General features: G+C 32.8%; 1 protein-coding gene across 2 annotated transcripts in view; it reads left to right on the forward strand.

Moving 5' to 3' along the window:
• The window catches only part of LOC134715054 (non-lysosomal glucosylceramidase-like), a 28041-nt gene that overhangs the window by 313 nt on the left and 6151 nt on the right, over positions 1-21577 (forward strand). The window contains exons 2-14 of one of the 2 annotated variants that reach the window (XM_063576914.1): positions 2394-2482; positions 3347-3462; positions 5662-5880; positions 6558-6797; positions 7148-7250; positions 8317-8427; positions 10141-10294; positions 12751-12876; positions 13580-13752; positions 14130-14234; positions 16269-16376; positions 17345-17496; positions 20523-20629. In XM_063576914.1, coding sequence (XP_063432984.1) covers positions 2394-2482; positions 3347-3462; positions 5662-5880; positions 6558-6797; positions 7148-7250; positions 8317-8427; positions 10141-10294; positions 12751-12876; positions 13580-13752; positions 14130-14234; positions 16269-16376; positions 17345-17496; positions 20523-20629 — 1803 coding nt within the window. The remainder of the gene's footprint in view (positions 1-2393; positions 2483-3346; positions 3463-5661; positions 5881-6557; positions 6798-7147; positions 7251-8316; positions 8428-10140; positions 10295-12750; positions 12877-13579; positions 13753-14129; positions 14235-16268; positions 16377-17344; positions 17497-20522; positions 20630-21577) is intronic. The other variant, XM_063576916.1, reaches the window with a different exon arrangement.

Below are 21577 nucleotides of genomic sequence, written 5' to 3' on the forward strand. Positions count from 1 at the left end.
TAAAAATCATCCTGCTAGTTCTTGAATACATGGATACACCTTATGATGGGCTAGCTTAAATCACTATTTACAAATCTATGCCTCATGTCTGCTTAGACATGATCCGATATTCTTCCCTGCTTGACTTTTGCATCATACAATAATCACTTTTCAATTGTGTCGTCTGATATTTTCTATAAAGTTAATGATGTAAAAATTTTACAGGAATCTTTTGGATGTCCAGTCTAATAGTGATAAGGTATATATATATATAGGTTTGAACATAGTTTTCAATTTAGACTCGTATATATATATATATATATATATATATGTTTCTCCTTTGTGGGACTGCAGTTAATGGTGATGGATTAAGACTGGCAAGGTACTTTATTGAAAGGCCCTGTTGCACATGCATAATATACCAAGGCATACATAACATTAATCTTTTAGTTCCCTACATACTTACAAATGTAGTTGAAGGGCTTTGGGGTTGCACTCCGTTCGTCTGTCCATCCGTCAGTCCAGCAAATCAGTTTTCCACGGTTTTTTTTTCATGCTTGAACATTATGTTGAAGATCAATTAAGATATTGATTTGATATTTAAGTAACAGATAAAAAAAAGTCAAATTTTGTTCCTGTCTGATACTTTTGTGTAAAGTTATGGTCCTTTGACTCAGATATTCAGTTTTCCACACATTTTTTTATCATGCTTGATGATATTGTCCTATATCATTATGGCATCTTGTCTTTTTCTAAGTGGATCATTTAATACTTTTGGCAGAAACTGTTTCCTTTTATCACAAAAATACGTTTCTACACAACATTTCACACAATAATTTTGTGCTTTTTGCACCATTATCTGGCATGTTAGAGAGACACCATTTAACAAAACAACACAATGAAATTCAAACAATAGACCACTTTCGAGTTCATCCGTCACCGGAAAAAACTCGTCAATTATACGCGCCTTCATCAATGTCATTTGTGCGTTTAGGGGCGTCGTCACTTCCCTTCCAATGTTGAGCGAGTGGTTGGAAAACTATAATTCTATATTGTACGAATTATTTGGCAAATTGAATTCTCAAAATTGACAATCAACACTACTGTCATTAGGGAATTGTCAGTAAGTACCTACAGAGCAACCATTATTTCTAGTTTATCCTGCACAAAGACGATCACTAAGACGCTTGATAAACGTAAATAGTGCAGGGATACAGGCGACCCCCTCTAACTGGTAAAGGACGCATAAAGGCGTGTATAATTGACGATTTTTTTCCGGTGACGGATGAACTCGAAAGTGGTCTATTGAATTTCATATGAATTCATTATGGCCTCTATTCAATAGACAACTTTCGAGTTCAATGCATTTCCGTCAAAAACTCTGGTTTTAGTGAACGTCATTTGTGCGTTTAGGGGTGTCGTCACTTCCATTCCAATGTTGAGCGAGTGGTTGGAAAACTATAATTCTATATTGTACGAATTATTTGGCAAATTGAATTCTCAAAATTGACAATCAACACTACTGTCATTAGGGAATTGTCAGTAAGTACCTACAGAGCAACCATTATTTCTAGTTTATCCTGCACAAAGACGATCACTAAGACGCTTGATGAATGTAAATAGTGCAGGGATACAGGCGACCCCCTCTATCTGGTAAATGACATCATAAAGGCGTGCATAATTGACGATTTTTTGCTGGTGACGGATGAACTCGAAAGTGGTCTATTGAATTTCATATGAATTCATTATGGCCTCTATTCAATAGACAACTTTCGAGTTCAATGCATTTCCGTCAAAAACTCTGGTTTTAGTGAACGTCATTTGTGCGTTTAGGGGTGTCGTCACTTCCATTCCAATGTTGAGCGAGTGGTTGGAAAATTATAATTCAATATTGTACGAATTATTCGGCAAATTGAATTCTCAAAATTGACAATCAGCATTGCTGTTATTAGGGAATGGTCATTAAGTACCTACAGAACAACTTTTGTTTCTAGTTTATCCTGCACAATGACGATCACTAAGACGCTTGATAAACGTAAATAGTGCAGGGATACAGGCGACCCCCTCTAACTGGTAAAGGACGCATAAAGGCGTGTATAATTGACGATTTTTTTCCGGTGACGGATGAACTCGAAAGTGGTCTATTGAACTTGGATAGTGTATTTTTCAATACGTTAGTTCTAAAATCCCTGAATGTCAAAGATTAAATAATTCTTCTAACAACCCTCATGGGTCTGCAGGTCATTTCCAGGTCATGCAGATGGCATGATGCAAGACAAAATCATAACATGAAATATTTTCCACTGGACATTAAGAAAACAACAATAAATCTTTTTATCAGAAAAATGCCATTGAATGTCAGAAAGCCTAAAACTTTTATACAAAGTACATGATATATTTGTTGATTGTTACAGATATATGAAAGTATGGATAAAGCACAAAAGACAGGGAAGAATAATGTTTATAGACCATCTAAATCAAGTTACACACAAGCCTATTTATGGTAAGAATTAACAGAACACATAGAATCACAAAATTGAGTTGACCACTGCATCAAATTTGATGTAGGGGTCTTGGTGTTGAGTGATCTAAGTAGTTTATCTACTGTTTTACTAGTCTGTCAGCTCTAATGTATTGAGTTTCAACGACACAAGTGGCATCTGCATTTAACTCCAATCTTAATTGACTAGGATTTTCAGTTTTCCTACTGAAGCTTTCCTTGGTGGTTCACCTCAGAGACCCTGCCTTCAAAACTTATAAAAACTGACCACACTTGTATAGCCAATAGTTTTAAAGGTGGATGTATACACTAAAAAAAAGTCTGACAGGATTTTTTTCCTTTTTTGAGGCTCATCAATCAACTTTAATAGTTAAAGTTTAACTGCCCAGAGTGGAAACAAAATTCTTCTGGATGATCTGTTTTTATGTCAACAAACATGGTAACTCTTTTGTGACGTTTCAATAACATGTGAGATATTTGTGACGTTTCAATAACATGTGAGATATTTGTGACGTTTCAATAACATGTGAGATATTTGTGATGTTTCAATAACATGTGAGATATTTGCGATGTTTCAATAACATGTGAGATATTTGTGACGTTTCAATAACATGTGAGATATTTGTGACGTTTCAATAACATGTGAGATATTTGCGATGTTTCAATAACATGTGAGATATTTGTGACGTTTCAATAAAATGTGAGATATTTGTCAATGAGACAGCAAACAAATGAATAAAAATACCATCACTTTTCACAAAATTTTACTGTTCAATGTTTAACAATAAACCTGAAATAAAAGTTTATCATGGTCCACTCATGGATTATAAGAAGAGTTCTTAAGATAAACTGTTATATATTTTATAGGCTGTCCAATAGGTGGTATAGGTTGTGGGACCATTGGTCGTGGCTACCGAGGTGAATTTTGTAGATTTCAGATGGTTCCAGGGATTTATGAACATACAATTGTTCCAGCAAATTCTGTAAGTATATATATATAGTAACAACTGCAATCTTTATGAACTACCAATGCCCAACTGAACGAGAGGGGTATAGAGTTGTACTTGTGTTTGCCATCCCTGTGTCCTTCTGTCTGTTCCATAAAAGATCTGTCACATTTTTCTAAAGAAATACATTTCAGAAATTTGATATCAGGTTTCATGTGAGCATTCCATACTGTGTGATGTTTTTTTCACATTCAATGCTAAGCAACTTCTTGTTAAATTTTTTATACTTAAGATATATATTTTTACAAATTCTGACCATGTATGAAATTTTTCCAAGGAGCTCTGAATTTGAACCTTCAAAAATTGGTATCACAACTTTTGAAAGGTATTTTGATGTGGAGAAAATGGGAAAATTATACTTTCACCATAAATTCATTAAGATATGAACCTATGATAAATTGTGTGTTAGACTTCAGTTTTATGGCTATTTGATCATGGGTTTATTCTTTTTTATTACTGGGGTAAGTAGTAATTTCACCACACATTAGTTCAAGATACTGGAGATAAGAATTATCTAAAATATAAAATGCCAAGAATGGCGCTACTTCAATTTCCTAGTTAAGTAATTATAGTGAGTTCTGGTATAAGGAAGATTTCTAGATTTAAACATGTTAAAAAGTCATCAAAAGTATTAGAAAACATTATAGCCTAATGGCCAACAGAACTGGGATCAAGTATAGAATACGTGATTGTAGTACCATCGGACTTATATTTAAGTCAAATGAAGTAAATCGGTTCTTATACAAATTACATAATTGTAGTACCATCGGACTTATATTTAAGTCAAATGAAGTAAATCGGTTTTTATACAAGTTAAATTATTTTCCAGGTTTATTATTTGAAGATTGTAGTTATGTTTAATCGCCATATTAAGTTGGGATTGACAGGTCGACAGGTCGACAGGCCTACAGGTCGATAGGTCGACAGCGACATGTCAACAATTAGCTTGATTGACAGTCCGACAAGTCGAAAATGTAGCTATTTCTTTTTTTATAATTGTTAAAAGTTTAGGCAAACAGTTCTACAGATAAAAAAACATAAGCATCAACACATCCAATAACAGTATAAGCTATTTATAGTTTTTCATCTAATATATAAAAGAAGTGATTGTATATTTTATTTGAGAGGAAAAATTAAATTTCAACAAAACAAAACTCGTCAATTACTTTTTCTTTAAGTTTACAGTGGCGCTTTTTGAGTACTCAACTTCCCCTTACACAAATTCCTGACTTAATGACAAATAATCTATGGATAACATGAAACATCTGCTGACCTGTCGACCTGTCGTCCTGCTGACCTGTCGACCTGCTGACCTGTCGACTTGCTAACCTGTCGACCTGCTGACCTGTCGACCTGCTGACCTGTCGTCCTGCTGACCTGTCGACCTGCTGACCTGTCGACCTGCTGACCTGCTGACCTGTCGACCTGCTGACCTGTTGACTTGCTGACTATTTAACTGAGTACCAAACCTTCCCTCTACACAACATCATGACTTAATGACTAATAATCTATGGATAACATGAAACATCTTCTGACCTGTTGTCCTGCTGACCTGTCGACCTGCTAACCTGTCTACCTGTCGACCTGCTGAACTGTCGACTTGCTGACCTGTCGACCTGCTGACCTATCGACCTGCTGACCTGTTGACCTGCTGACCTGTCGACCTGCTGACCTGTAAACTTGCTGACTATTGAATTGAGTATCCAAACTCATGCTAGTCCCTATCCACATTGACATATTAACAGCAGTTATGTTAACCCCCAAAAACACCGACCCACAAGAACATATTTAATGTTTCAGCGAATGAATATTTAGATTATTGCCGGAACTAGGCCTTCAGATTGTTGCGCGCCTAAACATATTTAAAGTATTGGCGTATGGATATTTCGAATATTGCCGGAACTACTTAAACGTATTCTATACTTGGGCCCAGAACTGCATGGTAGGTACCAACCACCTAAGACACAGGTTAATTTTGTTGTGAAAGCAAAGGGTATTAACCTATAATTTTTTCTATCCTGTAGCCTTTTTAGTTTTAAAGCATAGGGTAATGATTTTGTTCATTGTTGATGGCTATATATATGGTGTTTACATCTATGTCCTTTGTAGATAATTGTCTCATCGTCTTATTTCTATATTATAGTTTGTTTCATGTATTATATCTTTGTTTTGTAGTTCATATTATGTATACGAAAGAACAATAAAACTGTTTACCAAAAAGTCTTAACAGGAGGAAAAGGGAAGCACTTGAAATCCTGGGAATGGGGATTTCCAAGACAGAATGCTACATATCATGCACTTTATCCCCGATCATGGACTGTATATGATATACCTGAGTTTAATCTTAAGCTTACCTGTCGTCAAATATCACCTGTCTTCCCTAATGATTACAAGGTAGGTTGTTAACACATTTTCCTAGGGGCCTTGATGGCCATGTGGTCTACGTAATTCTACTAAGTTCTGTAATCACTAGCCAGTCAACACTGAGGTTGTGAGTTCAAACCTCGCTCATGCGGTTGCACTTGACTCCAATTTTAATTAACTAGGATTTCAGTTTTCTTATTGAAGTTTGGTGGTTTTCTCAAAGCACTTCGGCTTCCTACACCTATTAAAACTAATCACTATGAAATATCCCAAAAGTGGCCCTAAAAATGGTCTTTAAAACACCAACACTCAATCACATTTTTGTAACACGAAATAGGCAAAATTATTTATGTTCTGTATCATTTGTTATTATGAGAGGATTAAATAAGCAAGCAACAATTATCAATATAGAGCCAGATTACATGTATAAGGTAAATACCACCAAATCATAGTCACATGATTGGAAAAAGGGTTGAAAAAAAAATTACCATGAATTTGACAGTTGTGGGAAATTTATGCATGATTTAAACTATATTTTGGCAAATTATTTTTAAAAAAGGTAAAAAAAGTTTATAAGAAACACAACCACCTGCACATGAGGTAATCATGTTACTACCAGAGCACTAATGAAATGTTGAAAAATAATATGAAATTTACAGAAATACTGTTTGAAACATTTACAGTTTATTTTTATTGTATTTAATTAGGATACTAGTTTTCCAATGGCAGTCTTTGTATGGTCTGTAGAAAATATGGGACAAGACTCACTAGATGTCAGTATTACATTTACCTTTAAAAATGGGAGAGGTGTGAAGGAAGATTGTAACCCTGGAAACTGGACTGAACCATTTGAAAGTGAGGCTGAGGGGCAGAAGGTTGCAGGAATGATGATCAGACAGAACATACGAGACATGAAATGTACCTATGGAATAGCTGGAGCTTTCAAGGTGTAAATTGATGATATTGAATACTGTTGATTCTGACAATATGATAAAAGTACATATGCCATTAGGCCTTTACATACATTTATTTTGTTTATATGGCGTTGAAAAGATTACTGTTAAAAGGTGTGTGTATTCATCTTCAAATTCAAAATATGTGACAAGGTTAATCTTGTTTTTTTCTGGGATTTTTTGCTAATCATGGTAACTGTTTGAATTGTTGGTCGAATGTTTCCTTTCTTTGTATTTCTCTCAAAATCTTTCGACATTTCAATTCTTTGATTAGTTTTTCTTCTAATTATTTGCTCACTTTCTAGCATTTTTTTTAAAACCATTATTTGTTCTTCTATTTATAGAATGATGTAGATGTAAGTACAAAGTCACAGTTCAATCCTAAAGGATCAGGACAAGATTTATGGGAAGATCTCTCTGATGATGGAAAATTGAAATCATCGACAGGTATTCAATATTTACCAATTATTCTACAAAAAAAGCATTAGTACTGCTAGTTTTATAACTGAGATACAAAGTCACATTTCTTCAGACACCAATTTACATAGTTCTGTGGTTCATGTTGTTTATTTCATTTTTTATATTTCAAGAATGAGAAATTATCATGAGTTATTGTCAGAAATTTTGAGCCTTTTGTGAAATTTTCTTAAGCAGAAAGTTTGCTTAGAAATATTCTGTTTTGCAAATAAAGGACTACTCAAATGTCAGTTTTACACCCTAGAGCTGGACTTTAATGTTAATGTAACTATATAGCAAGAAGAATAAAAAAATCTTGTCAAATGAGCCACAAACTGTCAATCTTCTAAATATATTTGATAAATAGATTTAGAAGTTGTTTTCTGTCTCTTAATTTGAATTTTATGTTTCTTAAAAATAAAAGATTCTTAATAACCACCACCCACATTTACTTCATACCGAAATGTCCTCAATCAATGAACAGTAATTATGTTCAAAAAGGGAGATAACTTCTGCCTGACATAATAAGTTTCCTGGTAGATTATGATTAATTTGCTCAGTAAGTTGCAAAATCTGATACTGTAGATTCATTAATATTCGTTGGGAAACCAATTTTTCAGGATTTCATAGGTACAAGTGAACCATGAAATTAAATGTCAAACGAATGACAAATGTAATATAGTCTTATTCTTAGATTCAACAAAAGCATGAAATTAAATATCAATGAACATGGAAGTTTTCCTTAATCCACAAAAATTGGTACCCACGAAAATAAATGAATCCACAGTAGTTATTGATAATGACATGGATAATGGATATGGGTCCTGATGCAATAATATATTTAGCATTGATATATTGATTTGCTAAGAAAACATTTAATTTAAGACAAACTGTATAAAAAAACACAAATCACTCCATAACTTCACTTGGTTGATATACAAAAGTTTGTTATTTAAGCATATCATGGAAACATACTTGAACAAATGTTAATGGAAAAAGAAAGGCATGCAACACATGTATTTCATACTAGACTTACATCACACATTTTTAATTGTAGATCAAAATAAAGATCAGCCCATAGTTAATTGTAAGACACTTTGCTCTGTCATGTTGAAGGTTTTACTGAATATTATACAGTTTCTACTCAATCTTGTCCTACCGTCTAAAGGTAAGGACATGTATCCCAGAACAGTACTTTACACTGTATTGTTGATGTTTATTGTAATCTGTCCCCCAAAACACTGTTCACATGTAACAATATATAAAACTAACTTAATGTCTGCAGTTATTTTTAATGCCATGCATTGTCTGTTATCACAATTCATATTTATGTCCTCTTTGATTAAATCATTAAAAATTTTAATGCAATTATTTGTATCAATGGTTCTGATTGGATGACAATAAGTTTAATTTTCTAGCTCCCTGTCTGTAACATGGAATTGTATTGACATGTGAATTTTCAAAACATTAAGGCAAAAAAACTCAAATTTTGCACCTAGAAATCTTCTTTTTATCAAATTTATTACATTCTTAAACTAACAAGAAGACAGAAAATACTCTGTGATTACTTTTGTTGCCTGAAACTTATGTTATGTAGGGGCCAAAGACGATAACATCATTCGCAGGAATTTTCTTTTTTTTAAATTTTAAATTATGGCTAAAATTAAAAGATCTCTTCATTTTCCATTGGAATAAGCTTTGTGGATATCCATTGGTAGTATCACTGTCACAAATATCTGTTTACCTATCTTCACTAGACATCGCCTGGGAAACTAAATTTGCAGTAAAAATATCAATGGGTGTCCGCAAATATGATTTTAAAAGTCTTACGAAGGTATTTCTAGGGCAATGAATAAGTAAAGTACTGTTCTTGCATGCCTTTGCAAGTGGTTCCCTTAATTTATAGCTTTTGGATATTTGGTATGTTACTGCATGTAACTCTATAGGAGAGGCTTGGCTAAGATTAATTGCATAATTTACAGTTTATATTTTAGAGCTTCTGACACTATTGTGTGTAAGTGAAGTTGCATTGTAAACAGTACAAAAACTGAAAATTTTAAAATGAAGGAGTTGTAGTATGATTGCCAATGAGATTTCTATCCAAAAGAGGAGACCAAATAAAGTAATTATAACATCATCAGTAGGCTACTGTATGGTCTATAACAATGAGAAAAAACCCATACTGTATAGTCTGTTTTAAAAGGCCATAACAATGATAAAAACCCATACTGTATAGTCTGTTTTAAAAGGCCATAACATGAAAATTATGAAACATTTCAATTTAGAAAATTATATGTATTTGCCATTAAATTTACCATCAATACATTGAGTGGCACCTGCACTACATATTTTATACCAAAAAGCATACATTTGTTTAAAGGTTTTGTTTGTTCATTATGTGTTTTTGTTGATTTATTACTTAGAGAGGGTATACAGATACTTTTATGGGACTGGATGTGCATGCTTTTTGTTTTGTTTACCTTTATTAGGATATTGTTCCATATGCATTTGAAGTTAAATTTAAAAAGAAAAGCAGAAATGACTGTTTAATTTATGTTTTTTTTTAATTAAGCATAAATGACGACTAAATCAATGCAATGCAACTGGTTAAATTGGATGTTGTTAAAGCTATTTTCCTAATGCATGTAGTTTAAAGGTTTGGTTGGCTTGCTTCCTTTGTTAGTATAAATGTTTTCTCACGCATTGTAATTAAGATTGACATCTGCAATCAATAGATAGGTAGGGTTTAGCTTGAATAATTTTATTGGATGCATGAGCATACATTTATACGTGCTCGGCAAGCATTAGGAAAGTAGCACTAAAATAAGTATGATTCAAGTGTATTATATTTTTTAAAAAAATCTCTGATTTTCTCTTACAGAAAGAAGTGGTTCAACAGGTAAAGGATCTGAAATAGGAACAGCGGTATGTCTATATACCACAGTTAAGCCAGGGGACAAAAAAGATCTAGAATTTACACTCACATGGGACATGCCTGTTATACATTTCAAAGCTAGAAAACATAAGTATCTAAGGTAATGTATTAGTTTGAATCAGATTTCCATGTTAAATCTTGTTTTCTTATGACTTAAATTTTGTTTGCATTTTCAAAAGGTCATTGCTTTCTACTTATTTCCATTGATAATTAAAGTACTGACAATTGACCATTCATATTTGTTTCCCTCTTTTATAATTATTGTATTGGAATTGTCCTATCGCTTTATTGATAGGAATATCTACATTTCCTAGTGCTATATTTTCTGATCAGATGTGGAAACATCCTAGCGACATGATATTGATGTTTTGTATGGTGTTGCTGTAACATTTAAATATCTCGAAGAAAATTGAGAGGCCAGACTCCTTAGTTATACTCCAATGAAGTTGATGTAATGGCCTAATTTACTGTTGTTTTTTTCTGAAAGTTTATTTAAAAAACACAGACATACAATTATATAATTATGTTGTAAAACTGTCTTGGAAACTTTGTATTAAGTGTTATGATTTAAGGAGTTTTGGGTTTTGATTATATTCCGGACCATATGAATATTTGGACAATATGTGTATAGTCATGACTAAATGCGTATATTCATATGAGTATACTCTCATTTGGTTATTAAGGGACAGGGCCATATGAGTATTTGGATCACATAGGTAATTCTTCAAATATGCATTGGAAACATTTCATTAATATAATATTTTTTTTTTTTTTAAAAGACAATGACAGTTACACAAAAATTTATAATCAAAAGGCTAGTCAAAACAGCACAGTTACAAGTTAAAACCCTTTGTCTTTCAATTATTGTGTTAATCTAGGTGTATGTCTGTCCTTCTTAAGTGTCAATTAGACTCTTCATCCTGTCGACTTTTTCGACAGTTAGTAAAACAGTTGTCTTCTTGTTTAACAGTTCATTAAGGTATGTTTGGAAGTAATCTTCCCAAGTCTATATTTTGCCGTTCAGTAATAGTTATCCCATGTGGTGTAAGATCACCCTGATGACAGAGGCTTGATTGTGATCTCTCACTGACACACAAAGTCCGAATGGGATAGCTATTTTACATCCCAGATTAGATAAAGATTTATGCTTCATAAAATCTTGTTTAGAATGCCAATTATCATTTAAATGTATTTTATATAGAGAATAATACATGGCAAAATCCGTATCATATGTCGTATCATCCAGAGACATCAATATCAGCCCAAGGGCCTTTAGGCCCGAGGGATGATATTGGTCAAGGTGATACGGCATGTGATACGGATTTTGCCATGTATTATACGCTTTATCATATATTTCAACAGAAGGGTATTATAGGGTTATTGCATGAATATTCGGGAATATTGTCCCGAGTAAAATTTTATATTGCACGAGCTTGCGAGTGCAATATATGTTCTACGAGAGACAATATTTCCCAATATTCATGCAATAACCCTTTTATTGTATAGCAATATAATATTTGAAAGTAAAAATTGATTTAAACTAAGATTTAAATGTTGATGACGTCATGAATTTCGAAGATTTATTGCACTAGTGCAATATTAGAATTTATTGCACGCTAACTTTTGGTTACGTTTTGTGGGAAATATAATATTGCTATACAAATATATATTATATGAACTGTTTTCTTATCCATAGCACTAAGTTACCTTCAGTTCTGCTTTTGTCTTGTTTCAAAGCCATAGAATAACTGCTCAATTATTTATACGAAGCACCTGGGATACCTTACAATTTGCGTGCTGTTGTTTTAAAAAAAAATTGTTTATTTTTGTATTTTTTATAGTTGCTTTTAGTGTGCCAAAAATATGAAAATTTGATGTTCGTGACGTCACATACAATATGAAAACTTGACGTTCGTGACGTTACATACCAAACAATGACGTCATTCAAAAAATTGACCTATTTTGAGCAAAAAAAAAACTGACTTCATGTAAAAAAAAAAAAAAAAAAAAAAAAAAGGTATGCGATACAGGTTTTACCATGCGATACGAGGTATGCGATACGGGGTATGCGATACAGGGTAGGTGATACAGACTGTAAAAACGAACCTTTAATAGATATACAAAATAGCTGTATTTTGTACTAAATATATGATAAATACTGGTATTACCATATAGTGTATATCCTTTATGAATCCCAGACTCTATGTTTAAAAATGATATTTAGTTGATATTGTTATTATTTTAACATGATAAAATAAAAATTACCTTTGATATCGTCTTTCATTATGATGTGACAACTAGAATGACCATACCTTATGAAGAGTTTAGTATTTAAAGTAAACATGTTAATTACCCTGACCATACGCGTATGGTTTAAATACTCATATGGTTCGGAACATTTACACTGAAGAAGCTTAAGAATATTGCACAAATTTCATATGCTTTAAAATACTATTTAAACATAATTTCTTAATAAAAAAAAATATTATAAAAGATCATAAAACCTTTTGTAAATGTCACAGTTCCTTTTATTGTTATTATTGTATGATTTTGCAGGCGCTATGCTCGTTGGTTTGGCAATTCTGGTGATGCATGTCCAAAGCTGTGTAGTTATGCCCTGAAAAACTATCCTATGTGGGAAACAAAGATCGAAGAATGGCAAAACCCAATTTTATCAAATAAGTAAGTAACTCTTAATAACTAGAATTATTGCTATTTTACGAAATTTTTCTTTGATCTTACTGACTGATGATTTTCTTTCTCAGCTCAGAAGAGTGATATGAAAAATTATTACTATAAACTAAGGTTTTGTGTGCCTTTTTCAAAGAAATTAACAAGATTTTCAGAGGTAAAACTAGTGATAAACAGATTATTATTGGTTGTTTCTCACTAGTTTTACTGGCTCAAGCAAGACTATGAATCTTGTTGAGATGACCAACGATAAATTAAAATATAATAAGTAAATTGTGTGCAAAAGTAGAATACTGTGGTTTCATTTATTTTCTTTGATAACATTTTTCGTGGATTGAAAATTTTTTCGTGGACATTTGATTTCATGGTTTTACCAATCTCTGCATACAAAGCCTATGAAAAAATCGTAGTTTCATTCAATTTGTAGTTCACTTGCACCATGAAACCGATGAAAATTATTATCCAACGAATGATAATACAACTGTGCATTTGGGAAGTTCTTGTTTTGTGCATTTTATAAAGACAATTAAAATTCATGCAATGTAATCCATGAACAATATTAAGATTTATTAGGAAGGATTTCAGACACTGAACTGAAATTTTATTATACTAACAGAACTTTGTTCTTTTTGTATAGATTAGAAACCAGCTTACTTCATGGCCTTTATTTGTTAGTTATACTTTTATCTTACAGAAACTTACCATCCTGGTACAAATCAGCTTTATTTAATGAGTTATACTTTGTAAGTGATGGTGGCTCTCTATGGTTAGATATGGCTGAAGAGAAAGATGGACAGATTCAGAGAAAGATCAGTCCAACCGAACCAGAGGTTATAACAGAATATGGAAAATTTGGCTATCTAGAAGGTACAATGAAAACCTGTTCATGTTAGAATGTAAGCAATATGTACCGGTACTGTGGATTCATTTATTTTCGTTGGTGCCAATTTTCGTGGATTATGGAAAACGTACATGTTCGCGGATATTGGATTTCGTTGTTTTGCCAAAGTTTGCATACAAGCCTATATAAGATTTGGTATTTGTTGAACATTTAATTTCGTGGTTCCAATGTATCCACGAAATCCACGAAAATTGATATCCCACAAATAACAATAATGAATCCACAGTATACTAAAACTAGCAAGCATTAAGCCAACTGATGGCAAAAATCTAGAAGATAAGATAATCTGTAAATCAATCTTAATGTTTATTATTGCACAAATACATATAGTAATATATTACAGGACATGAGTATAGAATGATTAACACCTACGATGTCCACCATTATGCTTCCTTTGCCTTCATCATGCTCTGGCCAAAGATACAACTATCTATACAGTATGATATGGGTGAGTTATAGTATAATTAATATGGTAAGTTATACTATTTATAAAGTACATTTAGTGTATGATATTTGAGCCAAAGATTCATCTATCTTTTCTGTACACTGAGATTAGTTTTAACCCTTACCATGCGTGGGGCTCAATATTACGGCCGTACCTAAAATACTATTATTTAGCACCAATAGCGCTCCATACATTTGGTTGTCAACACAATGCAATTTAATTCCAAGTTTATACATGTTTCCTTAATCTGACACTATTATTTGTCTTCTTTCTCACTTTTAATTTTCATTTTGAGCCCAAACATGGACTTGGATAATTGAAATTGAACAAAAGTGTATTCTTTGGAGGGACGGGCTTAATTTCATTTTCTGAAGCATGAAATTATAAGGCCTGAAACTTGGACAAATAGTGTAAATTTGACGGCATATCACTACTGATCATGTTTATTATCAAAATACGCCCAGGCTACGACTACTTCCGGTTGCAGGTTCAGTTAAGGTTCATCATAAGGAATTGAAAAATATGGCCGTGTTTACACCTCAAAAATTACTATGAGTACAGACAAACTGGTACATCCAGGAAAGTTTTAAGGCATGGCAGGAACTAGATATATAAAAGTTATATGAAGTCTACGTTTCAGAAAATTAAAAACCTACCTGCATTTTGATGTGCATTTTTTTCCAGTCTGCAGAAGATAGCAAAATAAACAAACACCCGAGTTTCATTTGATACGGTCCACTCAGTTACACAGTTTAAACCTGTTAAATCACCTATTGTTAACAGGTGTCTATTGTCCATCTATTGTCCATTTAAATCAATACTACTCACAACATTGATTATACGAGGGGAGCTTCTCAATCGTTTTCACTACTTAGTTATTTTTTGCACCTTCTGCAGGAACGAAAAAAAATGGATAGCAAAATCTAGAAAAGTTTATAATTTTCTGAAACATAAAATGCATTTAAAATTTATATATCTAGTTCCTGCCATCCCTTAAAACTGTTGCAGGTGTATAGGTTAGTCTGTACTCAGAGTAAATTTGGGGTGTAAATACGGCCATTTTAGCCAAAAGGTTATGATGAACCTTAAAGTAATAAATTGAAAAAAAAGTTTTTTTTTTTTTAAATTTTGGTGCAAATGACCTTCTTTAGACTGGTGTACCCAGATCAGTTTCACTCTGATCTAAAAACCGTTGTGATTCATGTTTTCACTGGGGTCCACCCTACATGCAAACTACAGTTGGATGCATCTATTAGCATTCCTGGGACTTCCTGGTCGAGCAAAAGAATGTAAAAATGTCAAATTTGACCCTTTTTGCACATGAGAGAAATTTTGGGCAAATACCGGCCCACCCTATCATGTCTCCTCACCCCTACCAACCCACCTGTGATCCCTATCTTAGATTAAATGCAGTCAATATGCATCAGCATCATAGTGCAGCTCATTTCCATAAAATTTCCATATTTTTGCAAATAATCAAAAATAAGACAATTTCTGAAATCAATTCAGCATCTAGGATTAATCTTTAGGCAGCAACCATTTGATTTTCTGGGGGAGGGCTATGGATTGTTTTCCCCCTTTTTATGGCAATAAGTCGAGAAAAAAAGAATTCTTTCAATTTTAGTATTACATACAGTGGCAGCTGAGGTGGAAACAAACAATTTTTTTTCTCAGGGTCAAAAACAAAATTTTTTTTCTCCAAAAACTGGTAACAAACTTTTTTTTCCAAAAAAATCCATAGCCCCCCCAGAAAATAAAATGGTTGCTGCCTTAGAACTATTTATGAATTTCAAACAAGTATTAAGTTAATATTGTATGGTGTTAATGGAATGGATAAAGATACTGTATTAGTGGCTTACTTGACTGTTAAGGAAAGGTTTTGCATTTATAGCCTTTAGAGGTATTCCACAAAGTTCTATTATATATGTTATCCATAACATAAAGATATATCATATAATTTTTATAAAAATCAATATATTTTATATAAATTGAGATAAGATTGATACATGTTATCTTGCTATATCATTTATCATTTAGCTACAGCTGTAGCGTCCGAAGACACAACTCCTATAGTATTTTGTATGGAAGGAAATCGAGGGATCTATAAAACAAAAAATGCAGTTCCACATGATCTAGGAGATCCAGGTAAAGTACTCCTTTTTTAGGAGTTGAATAGTATAAAAAAGAAAATCTAGGCATAAAGTAAATGAGTTACCCCTATGTTACAGCAAAATACCTTGAGTGTGTAGGTAAAGTAAATATCATTTGTTAGTTTGCTTGCTAGCTGAACTGTGAAATCATCTGTCTGACTAGTCTAATGTTAAAGGAGGGTAGTATACCTAGTTCAATAATGACTTCACAGTTCGGCTATCAAGCAAGCTTACCAAAGATATTTCCTTTACCTTCCCACTCAAGGCATTTTGCTGTAAATTGTAGGGAAGAAAATTGAAGAAAATGTGAAAGGTGTATTTCTTATTTTTTTAAATTTTAAATTTATGTTACTTAATTATTTATCATTATCGTAGCAGTGTGAGCATTGATTTTTAGTTTTTTTAACCCTTGTCCGTGCATTCTAAAATTGATTTCTGTTCTCTAACTTAAGTACACCCCAACCAAATGTTGTGAAACTTCTAAACATTGCTTATTACCACTTAACACAGATCAAGTTTGAATTTGGGTGAGTCACCTTTTTTAACCTTTGTTTACGTTTCTAGACCTATCTAGAGTTAAGCCCCTTGACAAATGCTGATGTTTTGTTTCTGTTCTCTAACTAAGTTTGCCTCAAACAAATGTTATGAATATTATATGCAATGCTTATTACCACACAACACACTTTTATGGTTCCTGAGTTATGTCTTGTTAGAACATTATATGCAAGCAAGTGCATTACCTCTGTCCAATGGAAAACATCCCCAAGTTTAGGGATAGCTAGTCATCTCATGAAGGAATTAATACAATCTTTTAAATAGCAAATTGTTTTTATTATACTTTGAATTTCTTTTTATGGAGAAACATTGTTGATTACAGAAGATGAACAAATACATTCTTTAGATAGCAAATTGTTTCTATAATACTTTGAATTTTCATTTATGGCTAACCGTTGTCCTTTACAGAAGATGAGCCCTGGGATAAAGTAAATGCCTATATTGTACACCCTACACATGACTGGAAGGATTTAAATCTGAAGTTTATCCTACAGACCTATAGGGATTATAGTCAAACAAAAGATACTGATTATCTCAAAGATATGTACCCTGTGTGTCAGGTAAGATATGTACTCCATGTGTCAAGTAAGTAAGATATGTACCCTGTATGTCAAGTAAGATATGTACCCTGTATGTCAAGTAAGATATGTACCATGTGTGTCAAGTAAGATGTATACCCTGTGTGTCAAGTGATATGTACCCTGTGTGTCAGGTAAGATATGTAGTCTGTGTGTCAAGTAAGATATGTACCATGTGTGTCATGTAAGATGTATACCCTGTGTGTCAAATAAGATATGTACCCTGTGTGTCAAGTAAGATATGTACTCTGTGTGTCAAGTAAGATGTATACCCTGTGTGTCAAGTAAGATATGTACCCTGTGTGTTAAGTAAGATGTATACTCTGTGTGTCAAGTAAGATATGTAACCTGTGTGTCAGGTAAGATATGTACTCTGTGTGTCGAGTAAGATATGTATTCTGTATTTCAAGTAAGATATGTACCCTGTGTGTCAAGTAAGATGTATACCCTGTGTGTCAAGTAAAATATGTACCATGTATCAAGTAAGATGTGTACCCTGTTTGTCAAGTAAGATATGTGCTCTGTGTCAAGTAAGATGTGTACTCTGTGTCAAGTAAGATGTGTACCCTGTGTGTCAAGTAAGATATGTACCCTGTGTGTCAAGTAAGATGTGTACCCTGTGTGTCAAGTAAGATGTGTACCCTGTGCCAAGTAAGTTATGTACCCTGTGTGTCAAGTATGATATGTACCCTGTGTGATTAGGATATATATCATGTGTGTCAAGTAAGATATGTACCCTGTGTGTCAAGTAAGATGTGTACCCTGTGTCAAGTAAGATATGTACCATGTGTGTCAAGTAAGATGTGTATCCTGTGTCAAGTAATATATGTATCCTGTATATCAAGTAAGATATATATGTACCCTGTGTGTCAAGTAAGATGTGTACCCTGTCACAGTATCAAGTTAGATATGTACCGTGTGTGTCAAGTAGGTTCTCATTTCATTTGGATACTGTATATCAATCATTATTGGATACTGCAGGTTTCATTGGTTTTGTGGGTACAGGTGAACCACAAATTGAAATGTTAAACGATTAGCATATTTTCAAAAGACTTTGTATACAGAGATTGGCAAAAACACCAAAATTAAATATCAACTAATATGTAAGTTTTCAGCCATCCACAAAAATTGATACCTACAAGAATAAATGAATCCACAGTAGCTGATAATTTTTTACAAATAAAAATTTCCAGAAAAATAAGTATGTGTGTTAATTGTTCAGAAAATTGCCTGGAACAATTTTTAATTATTTAAATTGTGTATTCTTTTGCACATAATGGTTTGGTTTGTCTTGAGCAGAAAAGATACTAAGAGAACCATTGAATTTCTCTTGAAATTACACTATGATATCACATGTCTTGTCAGTGGATATCTTTGTATGATATCACATGTCTTGTCAGTGGATATCTATGTATGATATCACATGTCTTGTTAATGGTTATCAATGCATGATATCATATGTCTTGACAGTAGATATCTATGTATGATATCACATGTCTTGTCAGTGGATATCTATGTATGATATCACATGTCTTGTCAGTGGATATCTATGCATTATATCACAGGTCTTGTAAGTGGATATCTATGTATGATATCAGATGTCTTGTCAGTAGATATCTATGTATGATATCAGATGTCTTGTCAGTGGATATCTATGTATGATATCATATGTCTTGTAATTGGATATCTATGTATGATATCACATGTCTTTTAAGTGGATATATATGTATGATATCACATGTCTTGTAAGTGGATATCTATGTATGATATCAAATGTCTTGTTAATGGTTATCTATGCATGATATCACATGTCTCGTCAGTAGATATCTATGTATGATATCACATGTCTTGTCAGTGGATATCTATGTATGATATCACATGTCTTGTCAGTGACTATCTATGTATTATATCACAGGTCTTGTAAGTGGATATCTATGTATGATATCACATGTCTTGTCAGGAGATATATATGTATGATATCACATGTCTTGTCAGTGGATATCTTTGTATGATATCACATGTCTTGTCAGTGGATATCTTTGTATGATATCACATGTCTTGTAAGTGCATATCTTTGTATGATATCACATGTCTTGTCAGTGGATATTTATGTACGATATCACATGTCTTGTCAGTGGATATCTATGTATTATATCACAGGTCTTGTAAGTGGATATCTATGTATGATATTGCATGTCTTGTCAGTGGATATCTATGTATGATATCACATGTCTTGGCAGTGGATATCTATGTATGATATCACATGGCTTGTAAGTAGATATCTATGTATGATATCACTTGTCTTGTCAGTTGATATGTATATATGATATCACATGTCTTGTCAGGAGATATATATGTATGATATCACATGTCTTGTCAGTGTATATCTATGTATGATACCGCATGTCTTTTAAGTGAATTCTATGTATGATATCACATGTTTTGTCAGTGGATATCTTTGTATTATATCACATGTCTTGTCAGTAGATATCTATGTTTATCGGTAATTGGTATATTTTCCCTTTGATCTTACTGCCTAATATTTTTGAGTATCAACGTACTTGCTGTATCACTGAAAATATTAGGCAATTCTTTGTGTGACGTCATAAGAATGTGTGACGTCAAAATTACCGATAAACAGAATAATAGGTAGTTTCGTTTTTGATACTGACTATATCATGTGGAATATCTTAACTCGCCCTAACAGGCTCTTTAGATATTCAACATGATATAGTCAGTATCAAAAACTCAACTACCTTTTATTTTATATATGATATCACATGTCTTGTCAGTTAATATCTATGTATGATATCACATGTTTTGTAAGTGGATATCTATGTATGATATTGGTGCTTTGGAAGAATTTTTGCAACTTTTTTTTTTATCTTTTTATTTATTAAACTTTTATACTATTAACAACAACTAATTTGTTACAGTAATTATCCTCTAGAACCAGTATCAAAGTTGATCAGTTTACACTATGAACAATTGTATTTTTATATGTATAGGCTGTGATGGAGCATGCTAGACAATGGGATACAGATGGTGATGGTCTGATAGAAAATGGAGGTTATGCTGACCAAACCTTTGATGCTTGGACAATGACTGGTGTCAGGTACATTCAGTAAACAATTATCTTCTTATATAATGTAGTACTATTTCCTACACTGGCCACGTTGTCCTGTAAATAAAACATTTGATAATGGTAAAGTACTCTATTGATTTCATTGGTATTTAAAGTAGTAAAGTTACATTCAGAAAATTGAGAAAGGAAATGGGGAATGTGTCAAAGCGACAACAACCAGACCATAGAGCAGACAAAAGCTGAAGGCCACCAATGGGTCTTCAATGTAGCTAGAAACTCTTGCACCCGGAGGCGTCCTTCAGCTGGCCCCTTTAAAGATATGAATACAAGTTTAGTGATAATGTACATCATACTTAACGAAGAATTATACACAAGAAACTATAATTAAAAATCATACAAGACTAACAAAGGCCAGAGGCTCCTAATTGCGGCTGGGTTAAACATGTTTAAGAGATCTCAACCCTCCCGCTATACCTCTAGCCAATGTAGAAAAGTAAACACATAACAATACCTACATTAAAATTCAGTTCAAGAGAAGTCCGAGTTCGATGTCAGAAGATTTAACAAAAGAAAATAAACAAAATGACAATAATACATAAATAACAACAGACTACTAGCAGTTAACTGTCATGCCAGCTCCAGACCTCAATTAAACTGATTGAAAGAGTATGTCTTCATCATATGAATATCAGTTAATAGTTTATTTATATGGTGAATATGACTATGTTTGTTAGTGAAATGACCAAGGTTACACAAAAAAAACTCTTTCAAATCAACCATTATTACTACATTGAATTTTACTATGGACAATTAATGCATTAAGTTTCTGTAGATTAGTATTTTTTTCATTGTCTGAAATTAATCACTCAAGATTTTTCTATTTCTGAAATTGTCTGAATTTAATTTTTCATGATTTTTGATTTCTTACATTATATAAATTTAATTTCTCTTGAATTTTGATTTCTTTCATTGTTTGAA

This window comes from Mytilus trossulus, chromosome 4 (genome assembly GCF_036588685.1).
Source record: "Mytilus trossulus isolate FHL-02 chromosome 4, PNRI_Mtr1.1.1.hap1, whole genome shotgun sequence".
Lineage (NCBI taxonomy): Eukaryota > Metazoa > Mollusca > Bivalvia > Mytilida > Mytilidae > Mytilus > Mytilus trossulus.